The 18875-nt window shown below is 43.4% G+C and overlaps 1 protein-coding gene across 1 annotated transcript in view; it reads right to left on the minus strand.

Annotated features, from left to right (window-relative positions):
• Positions 1–4114: 4114 nt before the first annotated feature.
• The window catches only part of DNAJC22 (DnaJ heat shock protein family (Hsp40) member C22), a 28963-nt gene continuing 14202 nt past the window's right edge, over positions 4115–18875 (minus strand). Inside the window, exon 2 of the mRNA XM_063957103.1 lies at positions 4115–6079. Coding sequence (XP_063813173.1) covers positions 5894–6079 — 186 coding nt within the window. The 3' untranslated portion in view covers positions 4115–5893. The remainder of the gene's footprint in view (positions 6080–18875) is intronic.

Here is an 18875-nt window from a genome sequence, read left to right on the forward strand (position 1 = left end):
TACAAAAATGTTATCCAGGAAAGTTTTGCTGTTCCCAAAAAGCTCTTCTTCCCCTCTTCACATCATACTAGGATTTATGAAGCAGTCTGTAAATGCTTTGACAAAAGAAGAAGAATAATATTCTTTGTGTAAGAAGTAATAGTTGTGTAAGAAGTATCTAGGCATTTTTTTGGACCAGACATTTGATAACTCCTAACAGACAATGTGGGAGATGTATCATAGCAGCATGTATCATGTGAGTATAATGCTTCCTGCTTCACCTCATCACCTCAGCAAAGCAGAAAAACTGCCCCACCCCCGGCAATCTCCGCTAGCTTAGTGTTGATGCACTGTGTCTAACCCCCCCCCCCCCCCCGCGCCCCACCCCCGCCGGCTCCACTTAGTATGCGCAAGATCTTGTTACTATGGTAAGATCTCACGTGCAGCCCGGAGCCACCATAGCCAGAGCTGTCCTTGCTGTGGTGTATGGGCAACGACACCTCCAGTTGTCGAAATTGATAACGTATGCTGATGCTGATACAACTTCTTCCCCATAATGACTAGGGTGTAGTATGGTATGCCGGCGGCCGGGCTCCCGGCGACCAGCATACCGGCGCCGGGAGCCCGACCGCCGGCATACCGACAGTGTGGCGAGCGCAAAGGAGCCCCTTGCGGGCTCGCTGTGCTCACCATGCTGCGGGCACAGTGGCGCTAATTATTCTCCCTCCAGGGGGGTCGTGGACCCCCACGAAGGAGAATATCTGTCAGTATGCCGGGTGTCGGGATCTCGGCGCCGGTATACTGTGCGCCGGGATCCCGACATTCGGCATACTGAAGACCACCCAATGACTAATCTTACATCAACCCCAATGTGCCTGATTTTGACTTGGGTGTAAAGCAACTAAGAGCAAGTAACTGTGCACCCGGGCAAAACCATGCTGCACTACAGGTGGGGCAGATTTAAATTGTGCAGAAAGATTTACAGTATATTTGAGAGAGGCGTGTCCAAACTCAAATGTAATTGCAGTGTAAAATAAAGCTTTCCAGCTTATGTGGGTTACATGCTAAAGCAGCCAGTATTTACCCTGCATGCAAAAACAATAAATGTATTTGCACCTCTTGCAGTGCAAAATGGTTTGTCCAGATGTGATATTACTCCCTCTTTTTTTGCTTTAGGCCCACCTCAGAACCAGGCCCGCCAAGTTTGAAAAAATAAATACATGTAAACTGTTGAAAGAGACTTGGGAAAAAACTCCATTGGATCGAATCCTCTTTGATCCATGTAGTAGTCTAAACATCTTCTGAAAATAAAACAAAAAAAACTTTGCAAAACCGAGCATTGTATACTCAGGGGATGTAGGTAATATACCAGCTGTTGGGATCCCAGCATTCAGAATCCCGACGCTGGAACCCCAACAGCCAGTAAAATGCTGGTGCCAGAATACCGACCACTCCCGGTATTTCCACTCAGGTGGTGGGTCCACGCCACTACCCGAGGGAGAATAGAACCCGAGGTGACCGAGGGATGTCACTGCACTCACAGCTGGTATTATGGCTGGTGGGATGCTGCTTGAGGGATCCTGACAGCCTGCATCCCGTCAGCTGGGATACCATCTCCATCCAATACTCGGTATAGTGCCAGTACAAAATGACAGGTTATTCAGGGACACTGTCATAGGTAGTGGCATCATTATGTATGTTGACATGCATTTTAGTGTACAACCCCATGCCACCAAAAAGGGACGTGGCCTCATGGGAAGGAGGCAGGGCATCTTGGAAAGGGGCGTGAATTTGCAGTCCAACCCCCATTTTCATAACTCTGGGGGTCCTGGTCTATCTGCAGTGCTGGCTCCTACACTGTGACTGGAGCCGAGTGCTGCACGTAATGATACAGTACAGCTCCCAGCTTCTATCACTTCAGAGGAGTCTGGCACCCCCCACACCCCCATTTGATGCCACCGGTCATAGGATTAAATGTGTCCTGTGATCAGTAACACTGCTACTTGTGTCCTGTGATCAGTAACACTGCTACTTGTGTCCTGTGATCAGTAACACTGCTACTTCTGTCCTGTGCTCAGTAACACTGCTACTTGTGTCCTGTGATCAGTAACACTGCTACTTCTGTCCTGTGCTTAGTAACACTGCTACTTGTGTCCTGTGATCAGTAACACTGCTACTTCTGTCCTGTGCTCAGTAACACTGCTACTTGTGTCCTGTGATCAGTAGTACTGCTACTTGTGTCCTGTGATCAGTAACACTGCTACTTGTGTCCTGTGATCAGTAGTACTGCTACTTGTGTCCTGTGATCAGTAACACTGCTACTTGTGTCCTGTGAACAGTAACACTGCTACTTGTGCCCTGTGATCAGTAACACTGCTACTTGTGTCCTGTGAACAGTAACACTGCTACTTGTGTCCTGTGAACAGTAACACTGCTACTTGTGTCCTGTGATCAGTAACACTGCTACTTGTGTCCTGTGATCAGTAACACTGCTACTTGTGTCCTGTGCTCAGTAACACTGCTACTTGTGTCCTGTGATCAGTAACACTGCTACTTGTGTCCTGTTATCAGTAACACTGCTACTTGTGTCCTGTGCTCAGTAACACTGCTACTTGTGTCCTGTGATCAGTAACACTGCTACTTCTGTCCTGTTATCAGTAACACTGCTACTTGTGTCCTGTGCTCAGTAACACTGCTACTTGTGTACTGTGATCAGTAACACTGCTACTTGTGTCCTGTGATCAGTAACACTGCTACTTGTGTCCTGTGATCAGTAACACTGCTACTTGTGTCCTGTGCTCAGTAACACTGCTACTTGTGTCCTGTGATCAGTAACACTGCTACTTGTGTCCTGTTATCAGTAACACTGCTACTTGTGTCCTGTGCTCAGTAACACTGCTACTTGTGTCCTGTGATCAGTAACACTGCTACTTCTGTCCTGTGATCAGTAACACTGCTACTTGTGTCCTGTGAACAGTAACACTGCTACTTGTGTCCTGTGATCAGTAACACTGCTACTTGTGTCCTGTGATCAGTAACACTGCTACTTCTGTCCTGTGCTCAGTAACACTGCTACTTGTGTCCTGTGATCAGTAACACTGCTACTTGTGTCCTGTGAACAGTAACACTGCTACTTGTGTCCTGTGAACAGTAACACTGCTACTTGTATCCTGTGCTCAGTAATACTGCTACTTCTGGGACACATCAGACACTCTCTGCCGGTGGCTCCCAGCAGTGTGTGACGGCGCAGTGTGACCTCTCACTGCACGTCACGCTGCATTGGGGAGCTGGGAGCAGAAAGCCAGGCAGCGTCCTGAGGACGCTCAACGCTGATCCCTCAACCCACGGGATTGGAGCTTCCAATCCCGGGATTGAATCCCGGCCATTTTTGGCCCTAAATTCCGGGGTCCCCCGATCCCGGGATTGGCCTCCCTACTTCAGACGTGCCAGGCTTCCCAACTCATTCCATAAAGACAAGTTAATTTCTTCCTTACATACCTTCCAACTTCTTGTGAGGCGGGACAAAGGTGCAGATGGCAAGACAGTTCTCTCAAATTAGTGCTGATATGTAGATAGTTGGGAGGTATGAAAGTTATGTATTATCTAAGTCTCGCTGACATGCATGAGAAATGTCCTACCCATGGCCACTGCAGTGAATAAAATATAATTAGTTTTAGTGATAAGTGAAATCTCTCCACTGTGAATATATGTTGGATACTAGGACCCAGGGATGTCTGTCCTCCAATCTGATGTTTTACTGCACATGTGCTGAAGCCATCTTGTAGATCCTTAATACAATGTGAGACTGTAGTAGTGTCCCATGGTGGAGAAACAAGTCTCCCGGCTTAGCTCCAGAGAGACCCCAGTGATTACAGTATTTGCATAAAGCTGTTTCAACATCCCTGCACCACTACCCATTTGCAGTATACACTCACCGGCTGGTGAGCTATAAAGAAATCCATCTTGCTCAAGCTTCTAACCATAACCAGTGTATACAACAGTGAGTACGTCTGTACCTGTTATACTTCATACTGTAAACCAACACCACCGGTTAAGTAACTGGGCTGTTCATAGTTTCAGTCATTCACTGGTGTGTGCCTATATAACCCTGCAAACAACACCTGCTCACACATGATTCCCAAAATAAGAACATTTCCTGCACTGTTTATTCCCGAGTTAGGAGAAACAGAGTCAGAGTTACAGCTGTTATTGAGCTACATATAGGGATAATGGCACTTGTAGTTTATAAACAGGCTGAGGATATAAAGTTACCTACGTATGTGGGAGTGTAGTAGGTTGCACATTTTTGTCAAGTTTAAATTTATCGGAACTTGCAGTGAGATTCCTGTATCTTTCAGTTTAAAGTCACCAGATGTAATTCATGATTAATGTGAAAGTCTGTGCCAGAAAATGGCTCTGACCAGAGAGGCTGCTGAAACGACATGCATTTTTTGAGCTATCTGTTGGAACAAGACATAATAAAGAGCAACATTAATCATATGTATTGCTTTGTCACCAGTGGTGGATTTTACCCCATTAAAATCCCCCCTCCCCTAGTGACTCCCCAGTCAGTGTGCTGGCATGTTTGAGATTTGCCATTGAAGCGCTCTTTGCTATTCACATTACGAACACCTCCTCCTGGCACTGCCAGTCCTGACTAGGAATCACTACCATTCCGTCAGCCTTATCTGGCATCTAGGGGTAGTAGTTGATGCAATCCCTAGAAGCCGGGCTAATTTTTTTCCCCTGCTAGATTTTTTTTCAATGTTTTATTTGCACATCCACAATCCACATCAGGTCCTGCGATGCAGATATCTGTCACCCAGGCAGCTCCCATCCTTCATAAAGGTTTGTCACTAAAATATTGAAGCCGTAATTAAAACTTTTACCATTTGAGTCAAGAATGTTTAAAATTGATAACATTTTAAATGATGCGAACAAAAATATTTCTCTGTTAATTAGGGCCATATCAATTAATAAATAATAGAAGCATCAATTACAGTACATTACAAATTTGTGGCACTACAAGTGCCAGCATAGATGGACTTCTATCATTAATATGATCTTGATTAAGAAAAAATATTACTTCATTTAATTTTTTGTTATTTTTGTAACATTATTGCCCCAATAATAAATTAATTAATCATGGCTCATAACCAGATCTATTTTTTTGGTCTCTTAATTGAGTATTAAGTAGTGGCAATGTATCATATGTTTGATGTGGCTCTTTGTTATGTTCTGCCTGGTCAGATGGCATATAATTCATGCAATTTAAGAAATCTCACTGTGTTTTTCTGGCGCTTTACCTGTGAGTTCACAAGTCGCATGCAGTGACATCTAATAACGTGTATGTTTGACATTAAAGTAATCGGGATGGCGACTTGCATTTAGTCTGGTGTATTTCTGTCAACTTTGCCTCTAGTAATATACAGGGCCAGATTAACAGTGAGGCAGTTGGAGCTCCAGCTCCAGGCACCAGATAGAAATAGGCCTATCACCATGACAGCATGACAATGATTAAATGCCCAGCTGGTCACATAGCTGCAATAAATCATAAGAATTACAATTATATTTCCAATTTCCTCAAAAAGTGATGCTGTTTTTCTACTTATATCTATTTTGGGAGACACTGGGGCTTATAATGTAGTGAGTGTACATGCCGATATGTCACTGGCCACGCCCACACAACATTAGCCACACCTCCTCAACTTCTCACAATAGGCCCTTGATCATTTTTAGCCCCAGGCCCATATGGACCTTAATCCGGCCTTGGTCATATACTATTACATATGGTGACTGGAAAGTTGCCAGAAACTCGCCAGTTTTTTCAAAGTCGGATACTACAGGTATTACTGTACATTTTCCCCATGGTATAGTTAACAGGATATATTTAGTTTTATGTAATATATTCTTTTCATTGTCCATGAGTCTTCATTTTCCGAAGCCGTGTGAGAGTTTCATAAGCTGCCTGTATCTCAATAAAATGTTGTTCTGCCTCTGCAGGTTGGTGCAGATTGTGATCTGGGTGCCAAAGCTTTACCAGATCTCGATAATGCCGATTTATTTCTTCCAGCGTCGCGTCAGAGCTTACTCCTAAAATCTGTGTTAAAAAAGCATAACATTAAATAAAAATCAGCAGATGCTGAGAATACAAATGAAAACATTTGTAGCATAAACAGTTATATTGCTTCCCTTTTACCTTTTCATTTTGTCACTAATTAGCAGCCCGTCAAAAAGATGGAACAACACAACAGAAATGTTAGCGCTGGTGGCTAGGCTCGCCATAACGTTGCAACACTTGAATTGCTAGTTTTCTAGTGGCCGCCGGCGTGCAAAACTCCATAGAGATGAGGAGCAGCAATAGCCTTTTATTATATAGGATTGTGATATTTCAGTTTATGTATATGTACTCTCAGTAGATTTATTTTTTATTACTTATATATAGACTTTATTCAAAGTGTGAGTTATGCAGAGTACTCTCTTCAGAGCCGGGTGGGAGCAGCCAGTGGCGTAAGTTCGTCCCAGTTGCCCGGAGGCAAGATAAATATTGGTGCCCCCCTATTTCCTATATCAAGATAAATATATGTCACACATTTCTTAGCAGTCACACCCAGGATTAACTCAAAACAAAATTTAAGATATATCCCTGCGCACAAATGCAGCCAACCCAAGGTCCTACCCAAGTGTGTCACCCTACACACTAGGAAATACAGGATAAAGAGAGATTAGGATAGAGCTTCAGATGGCGCAAAATAATCAATGGTATTACAATAATTTACCCGTGTGGGTTAGAGTCCGTTCCTTTTTCAATACAGAAAAGTTCATATACAAGTCCGTTATCCAGAAGGTGGTATATGAAAATGAAACACAGTACAAACACAAATGTTCAGTAACACTCCTTGCAGAGGCTCACAGGGTAAATATCAACCCAGGCTTCCTTCGACTATCCAATATTGGGGATGTGCAGTTCTATTCGTAAGGTTCACCTCAGTGGTTCACATAAAATGCTGCTCACATGTACGATTACTTCTAAAAAACCGGAATAAATCCTATCAAGGTTTCTTTTGCCATTCTAAAAGTGGTAATTAAGAACTGTATGCAGTCATACACCCATATTTATATCCCTGAATGTGGAGGATGCTCACATATATGCTTACTTCAATATATGGTGTACTTTCATATAAAGGTTTCTTTCAATATGTCCAGATGCCATCCTCTTTCATTCCTTAGGTTTACTTTATGCTCGATATAAGCACAAAAAAATGAGGGAATGTGTGAGGGTACAAACAATTTTTAATAAAAATAAATTAAAATACAAAATTATTTTAAAAAATCATCACCAACGGTTTCATAAAGAGTCAATAATGTAATAACCAAGTGATACAACTTATCAACGTGAGAAAAAAGATGGAAGACCCGGGTTATCTCACCGTTGTGTCGCTGTATTCACTGGTATAGTCGTTGTTCAGTTTCCATATGCTCCACCAACGCGTTTCAACTATGGGTAAGTCTTTATCAAGGTGCATGTGGAGACTAATCTGGACCATATTTATACCATGTTTACACCATGTGTCTCATGCATGTCCCACCTCTTCCTGGGCGGGGATAATATTAAGTATCCATAAAACCTTATTATTAATAATATACATAAAAGCTACTATCCATACAGTACATCCTAATTATAGAATGGTAGAAAAATGGAGCTGAAATCCTAATAAACGGAGCCATACAAGGGAGATCCCGATCTGCGTTCCAATTATGGTGGAATGCACTGCTCCTCCGCCGGATATCCGGTCCGGCGTCCAATAACCTCTAACTACGTCAGTGTCAAAGGCGGAAGTGATGCTCTATTTACACCCCGTGCATTCTACATGTCTTGGAGCGTACTCCGTGCATCACTGACCACACTTATATATACTTCCGCCCTGATGCGGAAGTGATGCACTGTTTACACCCCGTGCGCTCCAAAATGTCTTGGAGCGCACTCAGGGCACCGCTGACCACACTTATATATACTTCCGCCCTGATACATTGCGGCATAGTGCCCCTCCTATCCCACAATGTATCCTAACTATTCTTTATGTGTATGCTAGCAAGAAGAGAAATGAGAAGTATTTTCGAACTAGGCACACTACATCCGGCAGGACTCAATTTGGACTTTGAAACCAAATGGTTTCTATAAGAAGTCTTTCCTTTTCTATTCTTTTTAAAGAAAGATAATTTTATACGAAGGTGCACATCAGTGTAGAACTTAAATGTGTTATCCCTTCATACACATAAAGAATAGTTAGGATACATTGTGGGATAGGAGGGGCACTATGCCGCAATTAGGACCAATAATTATAAATCTTTTCTTAGGATACTGCACCTAAGCTAATGCCTATGAGTACCTTTAGTACCTAATGGATATTTACAATATTTTTGGTCCATTATGAATGAAGATTCCGTTATGTTTTATATGATTTGATTACTATAGATTACCATATATTAATTAGGAATGACCATCTACTTAAATATATACATTCCTTTTATTTATTATTTACCCATCCCTAAGATACTGTCTGACACTTTAAACCATCCATCTTCTATGTAAAATAACTTGGTTGGGATCGAATTTTGAATATACTAACCATTTATAAGTATAAAGATATGGTACAGATTATAGGTCCACTAGTAAAAGCTTTGCATTATTAGCATCACTGATATTTTGTTAACCTTAGTTGATATAGAATGTATCAGGGCGGAAGTATATATAGGTGTGGTCAGTGATGCACAGAGTGCGATCCAAGACATGTGGAACGCACGGATAGTGGCTTTTATGTATATTATTAATAATAAGGTTTTATGGATACTTAATATTATCCCCGCCCAGGAAGAGGTGGGACATGCATGAGACACATGGTGTAAACATGGTATAAATATGGTCCAGATTAGTCTCCAGATGCACCTTGATAAAGACTTACCCATAGTTGAAACGCGTTGGTGGAGCATATGGAAACTGAACAACTACTATACCAGTGAATACAGCGACACAACGGTGAGATAACCCGGGTCTTCCATCTTTTTTCTCACGTTGATCAGTTGTATCACTTGGTTATTACATTATTGACTCTTTGTGATATGAAACCATTGGTGATGATTTTTTAAAATCATTTTGTATTTTAATTTATTTTTATAAAAAATTGTTTGTACCCTCACACATTCCCTCATTTTTTTGTGCTTATATCGAGCATAAAGTAAACCTAAGGAATGAAAGAGGATGGCAAAGAGGATGGCATCTGGACATATTGAAAGAAACCTTTATATGAAAGTACACCATATATTGAAGTGAGCATATATGTGAGCATCCTCCACATCCAGGGATATAAATATGGGTGTATGACTACATACAGTTCTTAATTACCACTTTTAGAAGGGCAAAAGAAACCTTGATAGGATTTATTCCGGTTTTTTAGAAGTAAGCGTACATGTGAGTAGCATTTTATGTGAACCACTGAGGTGAACCTTACGAATAGAACTGCACATCCCCAATATTGGATAGTCGAAGGAAGTGTCAAAGTCATAAAAATATCACGATGCACACTGCCATATTTGCACCTCATATGTGTCCGCTCTGCGCATGCGTGCGCTCTCCCGTGCGTGCGCATACTCGCTGTTGCGGGCACCCGCGGGCGCACGGTATGCGCATTTACGGTAGAGATTGTGTGCGTCTAGCGGGCGACTCTTTCGTTACATATTTTCACCATATAATGTATTTTGTAGATTATGGTCCCTTTGATAGAATCTGAAAGTTTGGTTAATGTAGAATGTTCATGGACAGAGAAATCCCTCTTTGTTTGATACGAAGGGTCAGACAGGAGTAATACAGTGGTGTTTAGTATCCATCGGAAGAGTATTTAATTAGCAATATTCCGGTGTTGGTTCGAAGCAAATTAATCGCTCGTGCGAATAGTTATGGACATAAGAAGTTTATGTCCATTTGCTATTATTTGCACTTACTTATCCATGCGGCGGGAAACCTAGTTTCCCACCCACCTGAGCAGTTGGAAATCGTCACAGCCCACCTGTATGAATCAACCTATGACCTTTTGTTATAATGCGATGAGGAATTCCTGTGTCCAATGAACAATGAGATTGTAGGGACCATTGAATTGTATTGTGTGTGGGGCATAAATAGACAAGCCAATCACATCCAGCTCACTCTTCAACGGTTCTCATTGCTGATAATCGGGAGCTGGATGTCCAGAGGCGCATGCGATCGTTCCCCTTTGTGTGTAAGTTTTTCTCCGCAATCATATTGTATTTCTTGTTATTGTGGGCCATATCTCTCTCTCTCTCTCTTCTCCTCTTTCTCTCGTATTCTCTTAAACGTAATAGTATTGTATTGTATTTCCTGTGTAGTTATCTGGTTAGGTAGTCTATGTTATATTGTAGTGTATGACTTGTATTGTATTAATTCTTTTGCAAGTATAAACATTCATAATATATATATAAGGCGTTGGACCCTAAGCCCAGGTATCTGTGTATTTCTTATAGTGTTAAGTATTCTCAGAGCGTCGGTGACGCTCAAACAGCTTTTAAGTTAATAAGGTTACACTGTGTTGCATCTACACCCTATCTCTACACTAAGGTTTTACAGCATATTACATTATTTATGGTTTAGATATAAAGGTTTAACATTGTGAGCGTCAGCGCCGCTGGTGATCTCCTCGTGGTCCCGAGCGTCCGCTACGCTATAGCGAATCATTACGTTAGTCGGCAGCCAATAGCATGCCTGCCTGTGATCTCTTGGCCGTGAGCGAACGTGACGCTTGAGCGTCTCGACTACGGCTAAGCGATTGTTACGCAACGAGCGTACCCTTACGGTACTCCATACGTAAATAGCGTACAGTGTTCTTAGACCTCATAAAGGGTTTTATATAAGATAAATATTTAGCTTTATCAATTGGCGGCTCGTCCTGTCCTTCACATATCTCTGCTAGGTAATTTCAGCAGACATTATCCATCAGCAAAGGGCGGGAGATCATATTCTTCGCAGTGCTGACGGGATAAGCGCCTGCTTCGCTTAGTAAAGGGTGCTGAGGGAATCCGGAACCGGAGGTAAGAACAACACGCTAGTGTCTTTTAAAACTGTTTATTTCTGTCTTGCGTACGCACGTACATATCTGCATTTCTTTTTCATTCGTGTATTTTCATATCACTCTCCTGTTTGCCATTTTACAATTGATAAAACGTGCTAAAAGAGATTTGTCGCTATTTCATAGTTAAAAGTAATGCGTTAAGGGATAAAGTGTAAAGCACACACGCAGCTCTACCTAAAGGTAAAAGGAGAGATTGGTGTGTTGCGCGGTAGACGATCGAGGATCATCTACATTGATAAACGTGTTAGTTGTGTTACGGTGGACATTGGTTTTGTGTACACGTGTCTCTAACAAAGGGCTGAGACTCGCGTACGCAAAGGCCGACGCACGCAGCGTAAATTACGCAACGGAGCGTCTGGGTACGCCCACGTAACTCAAGTCACACGATAGTGTTGATTTTTAAAAAGGCGATAAATAGCGCAACAGGCGATAAATAGCGCAGCAGGCGATAAGTAGCGCAACAGGCGATAAATAGCGCAAATCTATTTTAAATCCGAAATTTAAATTAACAGATCCTTCTCCAAATTTACAACACATCTGGTCTAAAGAAAAATTTCTGCGCAGAAATAGAAATAGAAACAAAAGTGTATATGTGGTGAGTGAGTGTTTGTTTTTACAATTTTGGGGATTGAACGACAGAAATCATCGAGTTCTCGTGAAGGTACATACGTGTAAGTGACATACATGGTGGCTAGGGAGGCATCTCTGGTTAAACATAAAATTTGAGCACTAGAGTGTAGCAGACCAGGAGGTCATACTGTAACAGACCAGGAGGTCGCATAACAGACCAGGAGGTCCAGGTACAGCAGACAAGGAAGTCCGCTATAGAGACAAGGCACAACACCAAGAAGGGTTGGTGCAACACCCATATAGGACAATAAAGCTCAGGCTGAAGGAATTCGCAGCTGCCGAATGTCGATTCCACTGGTCGCTCCGTACATAAGATTAGTTGCTTATGTACTGAACGATTGTACCGCACGTAATTGTGTGCATTAGTTAGTAACCTGACCAGTACCATTTGTGTACAAACCCGGTCATAAACGCTATTTGTACATTCTAACGTGATTTGTGTAATTTTTTATTTTATCAAAAAGGGAAGTTCGCTGGTCACTCAGGAATTATCCGACAACCCCACCTTTACTGGAAAGGGTTAATGCTCTTCGGATCACACTCACATGTTCCAGTAAACGAAGGTTAATAGGGGCCCTGGGTCGAGTACGCCAGCACTATATCAGTGTGTGGGCATATTGGTCGGCGTGGGCGAGTGAGTGAGGTGCTCGGTAAACTTCACCGTCAACCTATCTTTGAATATTTTGGTTTTTTGTAAGGGTTCGCTGAACACCCTGATATAAAGGTCAGAGGTAGAGCAAGCAACACCTGCAAATTATGGGGGCCAGTTGTTCAGGAAGGGGGCGATCAACCTCGGTTCGGGTTGATTCTGTAAACCGACCAGTCGGGTCGGCAAGGTATGTAATGTGTGAAAAATACGGAAGGCACACAGAAATTTTATGTGATGAATGGGAGAAAATGACTGTACATGACGGGGAGAAATTCCCAAGAGTAGGTAGCTTCAGCCCAGAAGTGTTAATGAATTTAAGGAGAAGGATATGTCTCATTAAATCAGCAAAGAGACGAATCCAACATTATGATTATTTGCAGTTATGGCAACAGGAGGGTGAAATACAGAGAGGATTGGCTCAGGCGGCGGGATCTGGCCCTATCAGGAAACTGATGGCCACGGCCCCGCCGCCACCATACATATCAGGAGAGAAATTGGTTGCGGAGAATGACGCATCAGGGGGTAACAAACAGGCACTTAGCAACTGTATAAATGTTAAGGATAATGTTAATAAGTTAACCCATGCAAGTATTAACCCGTGCAAGTTGTACCCTGTTTTGAACTTTCCCCAGGAGTGTGATCAAGAGGACGAATCGGCAACAATATCGGCGCTCTCTCTCGCAGCCACCATATCAGAAACAACAGTAGGCACGGCCCAACCCATAAGATTAGTAACAAAGCCCCCTAGCGGAGGGACAGGTGAGGTCGTATCAACGGGTAAGTACGGCACCATACACTATGCTGAGACTATTTCACCACAGGCTGTAGAACCTACACAGAATGATGTTGTTAGAATTAATCCTGTTAAGGTAATAGTAGTGCCAAATGGGAAAACGGACACTTCAGGAGTCACTCCTGTTAGGAACATTGCCATGTACAGCCCGTTTTCCCGAATGGAATTAAGGACCATAGTGTCTGAATTCCCTGACCCCAGAAAAGACTTAGTTGCTAGCCAAAAATACATCAGAGACCTAGGAAACACTTTAGAGCCCAATAACAAAGATTGGCAGGTATTGCTGAGGGCTTGTTTACCCTCCAATGTCGACGCAGCTCAATTTTTAGCTGACTGTGGACTGGATCAGGATGTACCTCTTACAGATGTGTACAACAAAGATAACGTAAAAAGAATAAATTTACAGTTAAAGGAGTATTTCCCAGCTGTAGCCAAATGGAATAGAATTTTTTCCATTAAACAAAAAGAGTCAGAAACAGCTGCTGATTATTTTCACCGGGCATTATTAGAAATGGCAAAATACACTGGCATAGAGGACATTAGGACCAATGCAAATCATCAAGAAGTAGCAGTATCTGTGCTAATGGATGGTTTAAAAGAGGCATTAAAGACCAGGGTACAGACCACACAACCATGTTGGCGAGGTCTGTCGGTGGCTACTTTGAGAGAGGCTGCTATTGATCACGACCGGAATATCACCAGACACAGGGAGTCACAAGGTGATAAGTTAATGTCAGTAAGTATACAGGCCCTGACCACAAAACAGCCTGTGTTTATATCACCAAACCCTGTGGGTAAGTCAAATGTGGTAACATGTTATTTTTGTCATAAACAGGGACACATAGCACGAGACTGTAGAGCGAAAAATTTGCAAAGATCATACCAACCCCCTAGACAACGACACGACACACGACATTGGGAGCAGGGTCCGCAGAGACGGAGTTATGAGCCACATACAGGGGAAACAAAAAGATACCCCCCGAACAGAGACTGGCAAGCCACTGGTAGTTCCCATTTAACCCCTTCACAAGTAGTTGCTGCCAGCGGGATTCAGGGAGGTCACCATACCCAATAGGGGTGTGGCCATACCTGTAATCTGCAGCCAGTAAAATTGATTGCAAATCTTGGAAGTGAACCCGAAATTGCAATCAATGTAGCTGGTAAATCATTAAACTTTCTTGTAGACACAGGGGCGGCCAAATCAGTGATAAATTCGACAGTGGGCATGAGAACCACTGGTAAGACAATTCCAGCCATGGGAGTAACGGGAGTAGTCCAGCACTACCCTGTTAGCAAACCAGCCGAGATTACAGTAGGGCCGTTACATACCAAGCATTCCTTTTTGCTGGCTGCATCGGCACCGACTAATCTCCTGGGAAGAGACTTATTGTGCAAAATGGGGTGCGTCATTTATTGTACTCCTGAAGGTGTATTCTTGGACATACCTGAGAATCACGCTCAGGAAGTGCGAGACATGTTAGACTCCCCATCAAAATTAATGTCACATACCATTATGACAAATAGGACTCCATCCCAAGTAGAGGAAATGACATCCCAGATACCAGAGTCACTTTGGACTAAAGATGGACAGGACACTGGATTAATGGCAAACGTAGCTCCGGTAGTTGTACAAGTAAAAGATGGTAGGATAGCTCCAAAAATCCCACAGTACCCTCTGAAGCCAGAGGTGGAGTTAGGAGTGTATCCCGTAATAGAGCGCTTGCTACAACAGGGCATTCTGGTAAGAACGTCCAGCACTGCCAATAGTCCCATCTTCCCTGTGAAAAAGAGTGGGGGGAGGGGTTACCGGCTAGTGCAGGATCTAAGGGGGATTAACAAAATAGTTGAGAGTCAGTTCCCCGTAGTGCCAAATCCAGCTGTCATCCTTATGCAAATCCCTCCCACTGCGAAATTTTTCACTGTTATTGACCTCTGCTCCGCTTTCTTTTCGGTACCTCTGCACCCTGACAGCCAATATTTGTTTGCATTCACATACAGAGGAGTCCAATACACATGGACTCGATTACCACAAGGTTTCATAGACAGTCCAAGTATATTTTCCCAGGCTTTGCAGGATTGTTTACAGTCTTTCCAACCAGAGAGTGGATCAGTATTAATACAGTACGTGGATGATCTACTACTGTGTTCTGATTCATTGGAAGCATCCCTGAAGGATACGAAACAGCTCCTGTTTCATCTTTCAGACACAGGACACAAGGTTTCCAAAGACAAGTTACAATTATGCCAAACTAAGGTAAAATATTTGGGACACTGTCTAACACAAGGACTGAGACACCTGACCACTGATAGAATTCAAGCAATTAGAGACATGACTCTGCCACAAACCCAGCAACAGATCAGAACATTTTTAGGAATGTGTGGGTATTGCCGTAACTGGATCCCAGGGTTTTCCATTCTAGCGTTACCTTTGCAGGAGATGGTCTCCTCAAACAAACCTGATCGGATTTCGCATACAGACGAGTCCGAGATGGCATTTGAGAGACTTAAACAGTGCCTAACGCAGGCACCAGCATTAGGTATGCCAGACTATGGGAAACCCTTTGAGCTGTACGGAACTGAAAGTGCTGGTTGCGCGGCAGGCGTCTTAACCCAAAAGCACGGTGATGCCAGCAGGCCAGTAGCATACTACAGCGCTCAGCTAGATACGGTAGCGCGATCCCTCCCCACATGCTTGCGAAGCGTTGCTGCGATAGCATTGCTAGTAACAAAAAGCGAAGATGTAGTGCTAGGTCACAACCTCACAATTCATACACCACATGCAGTGTCAGCCTTGCTAAATTCTGCCCAAACCAGGCACGTCTCATCAGCGCGGTTTACAAGATGGGAATTGGCACTAATGGCCCCCGTAAACATCACCATAAGGAGATGCAGTACATTAAATCCTGCAACATATCTCCCAGGTGTGCCTGGACAGGCACAAAGGGTGGAGGATGAGAGTGGTGGGGAAGGAGAATTTAACACAAAGGAAGACACACATGATTGTATGGAATATTTGACCCAAAATTTTACCGCAAGGCCTGACATCAGTGACAACCCACTGGAAGATGTAGATCTAACTTTCTACACGGACGGTAGTTGTCACAGACAGTCAGACTCGGGAGACTTGTGTACTGGATACGCAGTCGTAGATGACCAAGGCACCATAGAAGCGGAACCGCTAGGCCCACCTCACTCAGCCCAGGTTGCTAAACTGGTCGCCCTAACCAGAGCATGTGAATTGGCTAAGGGCAAATCAGCCAATATCTACACCGACTCTAGATACGCATTCGGGGTAGTCCATGATTTCGGAGCCCTATGGCGCCTCAGAAATTTCATGACGGCAGCTGGTACACCGGTAGCGCATGCAGCTCACATCAAAAGGCTTCTAACAGCGATACAGGAACCCGACAGAGTGGCTGTTATCAAGTGTAAAGCACACACATATAGCCAGGACCCAGTATCACTTGGTAACAGCCGAGCAGATGAAGCTGCTAAGTTAGCAGCTGGTACCCCCAGACAGACAGACACCACACAACTGATGGTATTTAATACCATCAACACACAGAAGTTGTGTGAGATGCAAAATTTGTGTTCCACACAGGAAAAGGCAGTTTGGAAGGCAAAGGGATATGGCCAGGAGTCCTCAGGACTCTGGACGGATGGACAAGGTAAACCGGTGGCCCCCAGAGCATATCTTCCATGTTTAGCTGAGGCAGCACACGGGCTGACTCATCTGGGCAAGGAGGGAATGTGCAAGTTGGTAAGAGCATATTGGTGCGCCCCAGGATTTTCATCTCATGCAGGTAAGAGAGCAATGTCATGCCTTACCTGTTTGAGAAAGAACATCGGAAAGGCAATACCAACAGAACCATCTCATATCCCACCTGCAGGCGGCCCTTTCCAGGTAATACAGATTGACTTCATTCAATTACCCCCTTGTCGAAATTTGAAATATGTACTTGTTTGTATAGATGTGTTCTCAAATTGGGTCGAAGCATTTCCTGCGGCCACAAATACCGCTATGTTTACTGCTAAGAAAATTGTGCAGGAATTTGTATGTAGATATGGTATCCCTAGAATAATTGAAAGTGATAGGGGTACCCATTTTACAGGTGATGTCTTTCAAGGAATGTGTAAGTTGATGGGAATTGATAGCAAGCTGCACACTCCATACCGTCCACAGGCGAGTGCGAAGGTGGAAAGAGTGAACAGCACTATTAAAAATAAACTGAGCAAAGTTATGGCAGAGACAGGATTGACATGGCCAGAAGCTTTACCCATTGTACTGTACAGCATCAGAACCACTCCCAGGTCCCCTCTTAATCTGTCTCCCTTTGAAATCTTGTTTGGTCGACAACCGCATGTTATGATTAACCCTCAGGATGATTTGAAGTGTAACAATGAAGTGACTGTAAAATACTTGATTAACATGAGTAAACAGCTAAGGAATCAAAATGATAATTTGAAGTTAGTGATTCCTGATTTACCAGATAGTAATTGTCATGACATTGAACCTGGGGATTATGTAATGATACGGAATTTTCTACGCTCAGGTTGCCTTATTGACAGATGGGAAGGACCATACCAAGTCTTATTGACTAGCACTACAGCATTGAAAGTTGCCGAGAGAGAGACTTGGGTTCATTCGTCCCACTGTAAGAAGGTTGCTTATCCAGAGAGGTCCCGTGATAAGGAACAGACGGTAGAGGAAGTTGTATCACTGGAGTGTCTGTTCCAGGAGGACTGAGGCGGCACCTGAGCACCGAGAATCACAAGATCAAAAGCAGTTGTCGATCCCCCGTTTCCCTTTTATTGTTTTTCTCCACTTCCCATCCCCTCTCCCTCAAATTATTTTTCCCCCTTCTCATTCTTCTTCGTTTCCTCCTATAAGATGGACTTGCCCCAAGAGACTGTGATCCGGATTTTCCTGTTGACCATGATGTTGACCAGAGCAGTCTGTTCCGGCGAGAGTACCATGGAGGTCGAGAGAGGTTCTGGAATGGGTTCTGATGACAGAGATGGAGGCGTAGTTTTCCGAGAACAACATAATCAACAAGCAAAGGCGAGTATCAGAAAACGATCCGATAGCATTGACCATAGAAGGAATTGTGAAGGATTGTTAGCTGAAGAAAACTGTATCTGTAGGCTCTGTGACAATGTAGTTGAGGATGGGTGCATCAAGAAATGCCAATCCAGTTTTAATATCCACATGGACCGGCATCCCTTGAGTGACTATCACTCCTTAGTGGGTAGTGTGCTAAATCAAACAGATTGTTGGGTATGCTCTCAAGTACCTCAAGGTCATAGCAAATCAGGACTAGTACCATTTCCTTTAACGATAGGGGAGGTACTTGAGCTAAGTGGTGGGAGGCCGGTGGACAGGAGGTTTAATATCTCCAGTCCTCCTAGTTTGAAGCTCCACCAATATCATGTGGATAGATCCCTCATATGTTTTAACATTTCCAATCCCCGAAAGCCGGGAAATTGGGAAGTGTCATGGAGTAACCAAACCATGACCTTTTCATATAGAGCAGATAGAATGCCGACAGATACAGAACTTATACGCCACATAGCCAGTAGAGGAAAATCTTTCCGATATAGGTATACCCTAGGAAATAGGATTACGAGAGTTGGAGAGGTATCACCAGGATACTGTGCACATATCGTACAAGCTGATACGTGT

This window comes from Pseudophryne corroboree, chromosome 2 (genome assembly GCF_028390025.1).
Source record: "Pseudophryne corroboree isolate aPseCor3 chromosome 2, aPseCor3.hap2, whole genome shotgun sequence".
In the NCBI taxonomy this organism is placed as follows: domain Eukaryota; kingdom Metazoa; phylum Chordata; class Amphibia; order Anura; family Myobatrachidae; genus Pseudophryne; species Pseudophryne corroboree.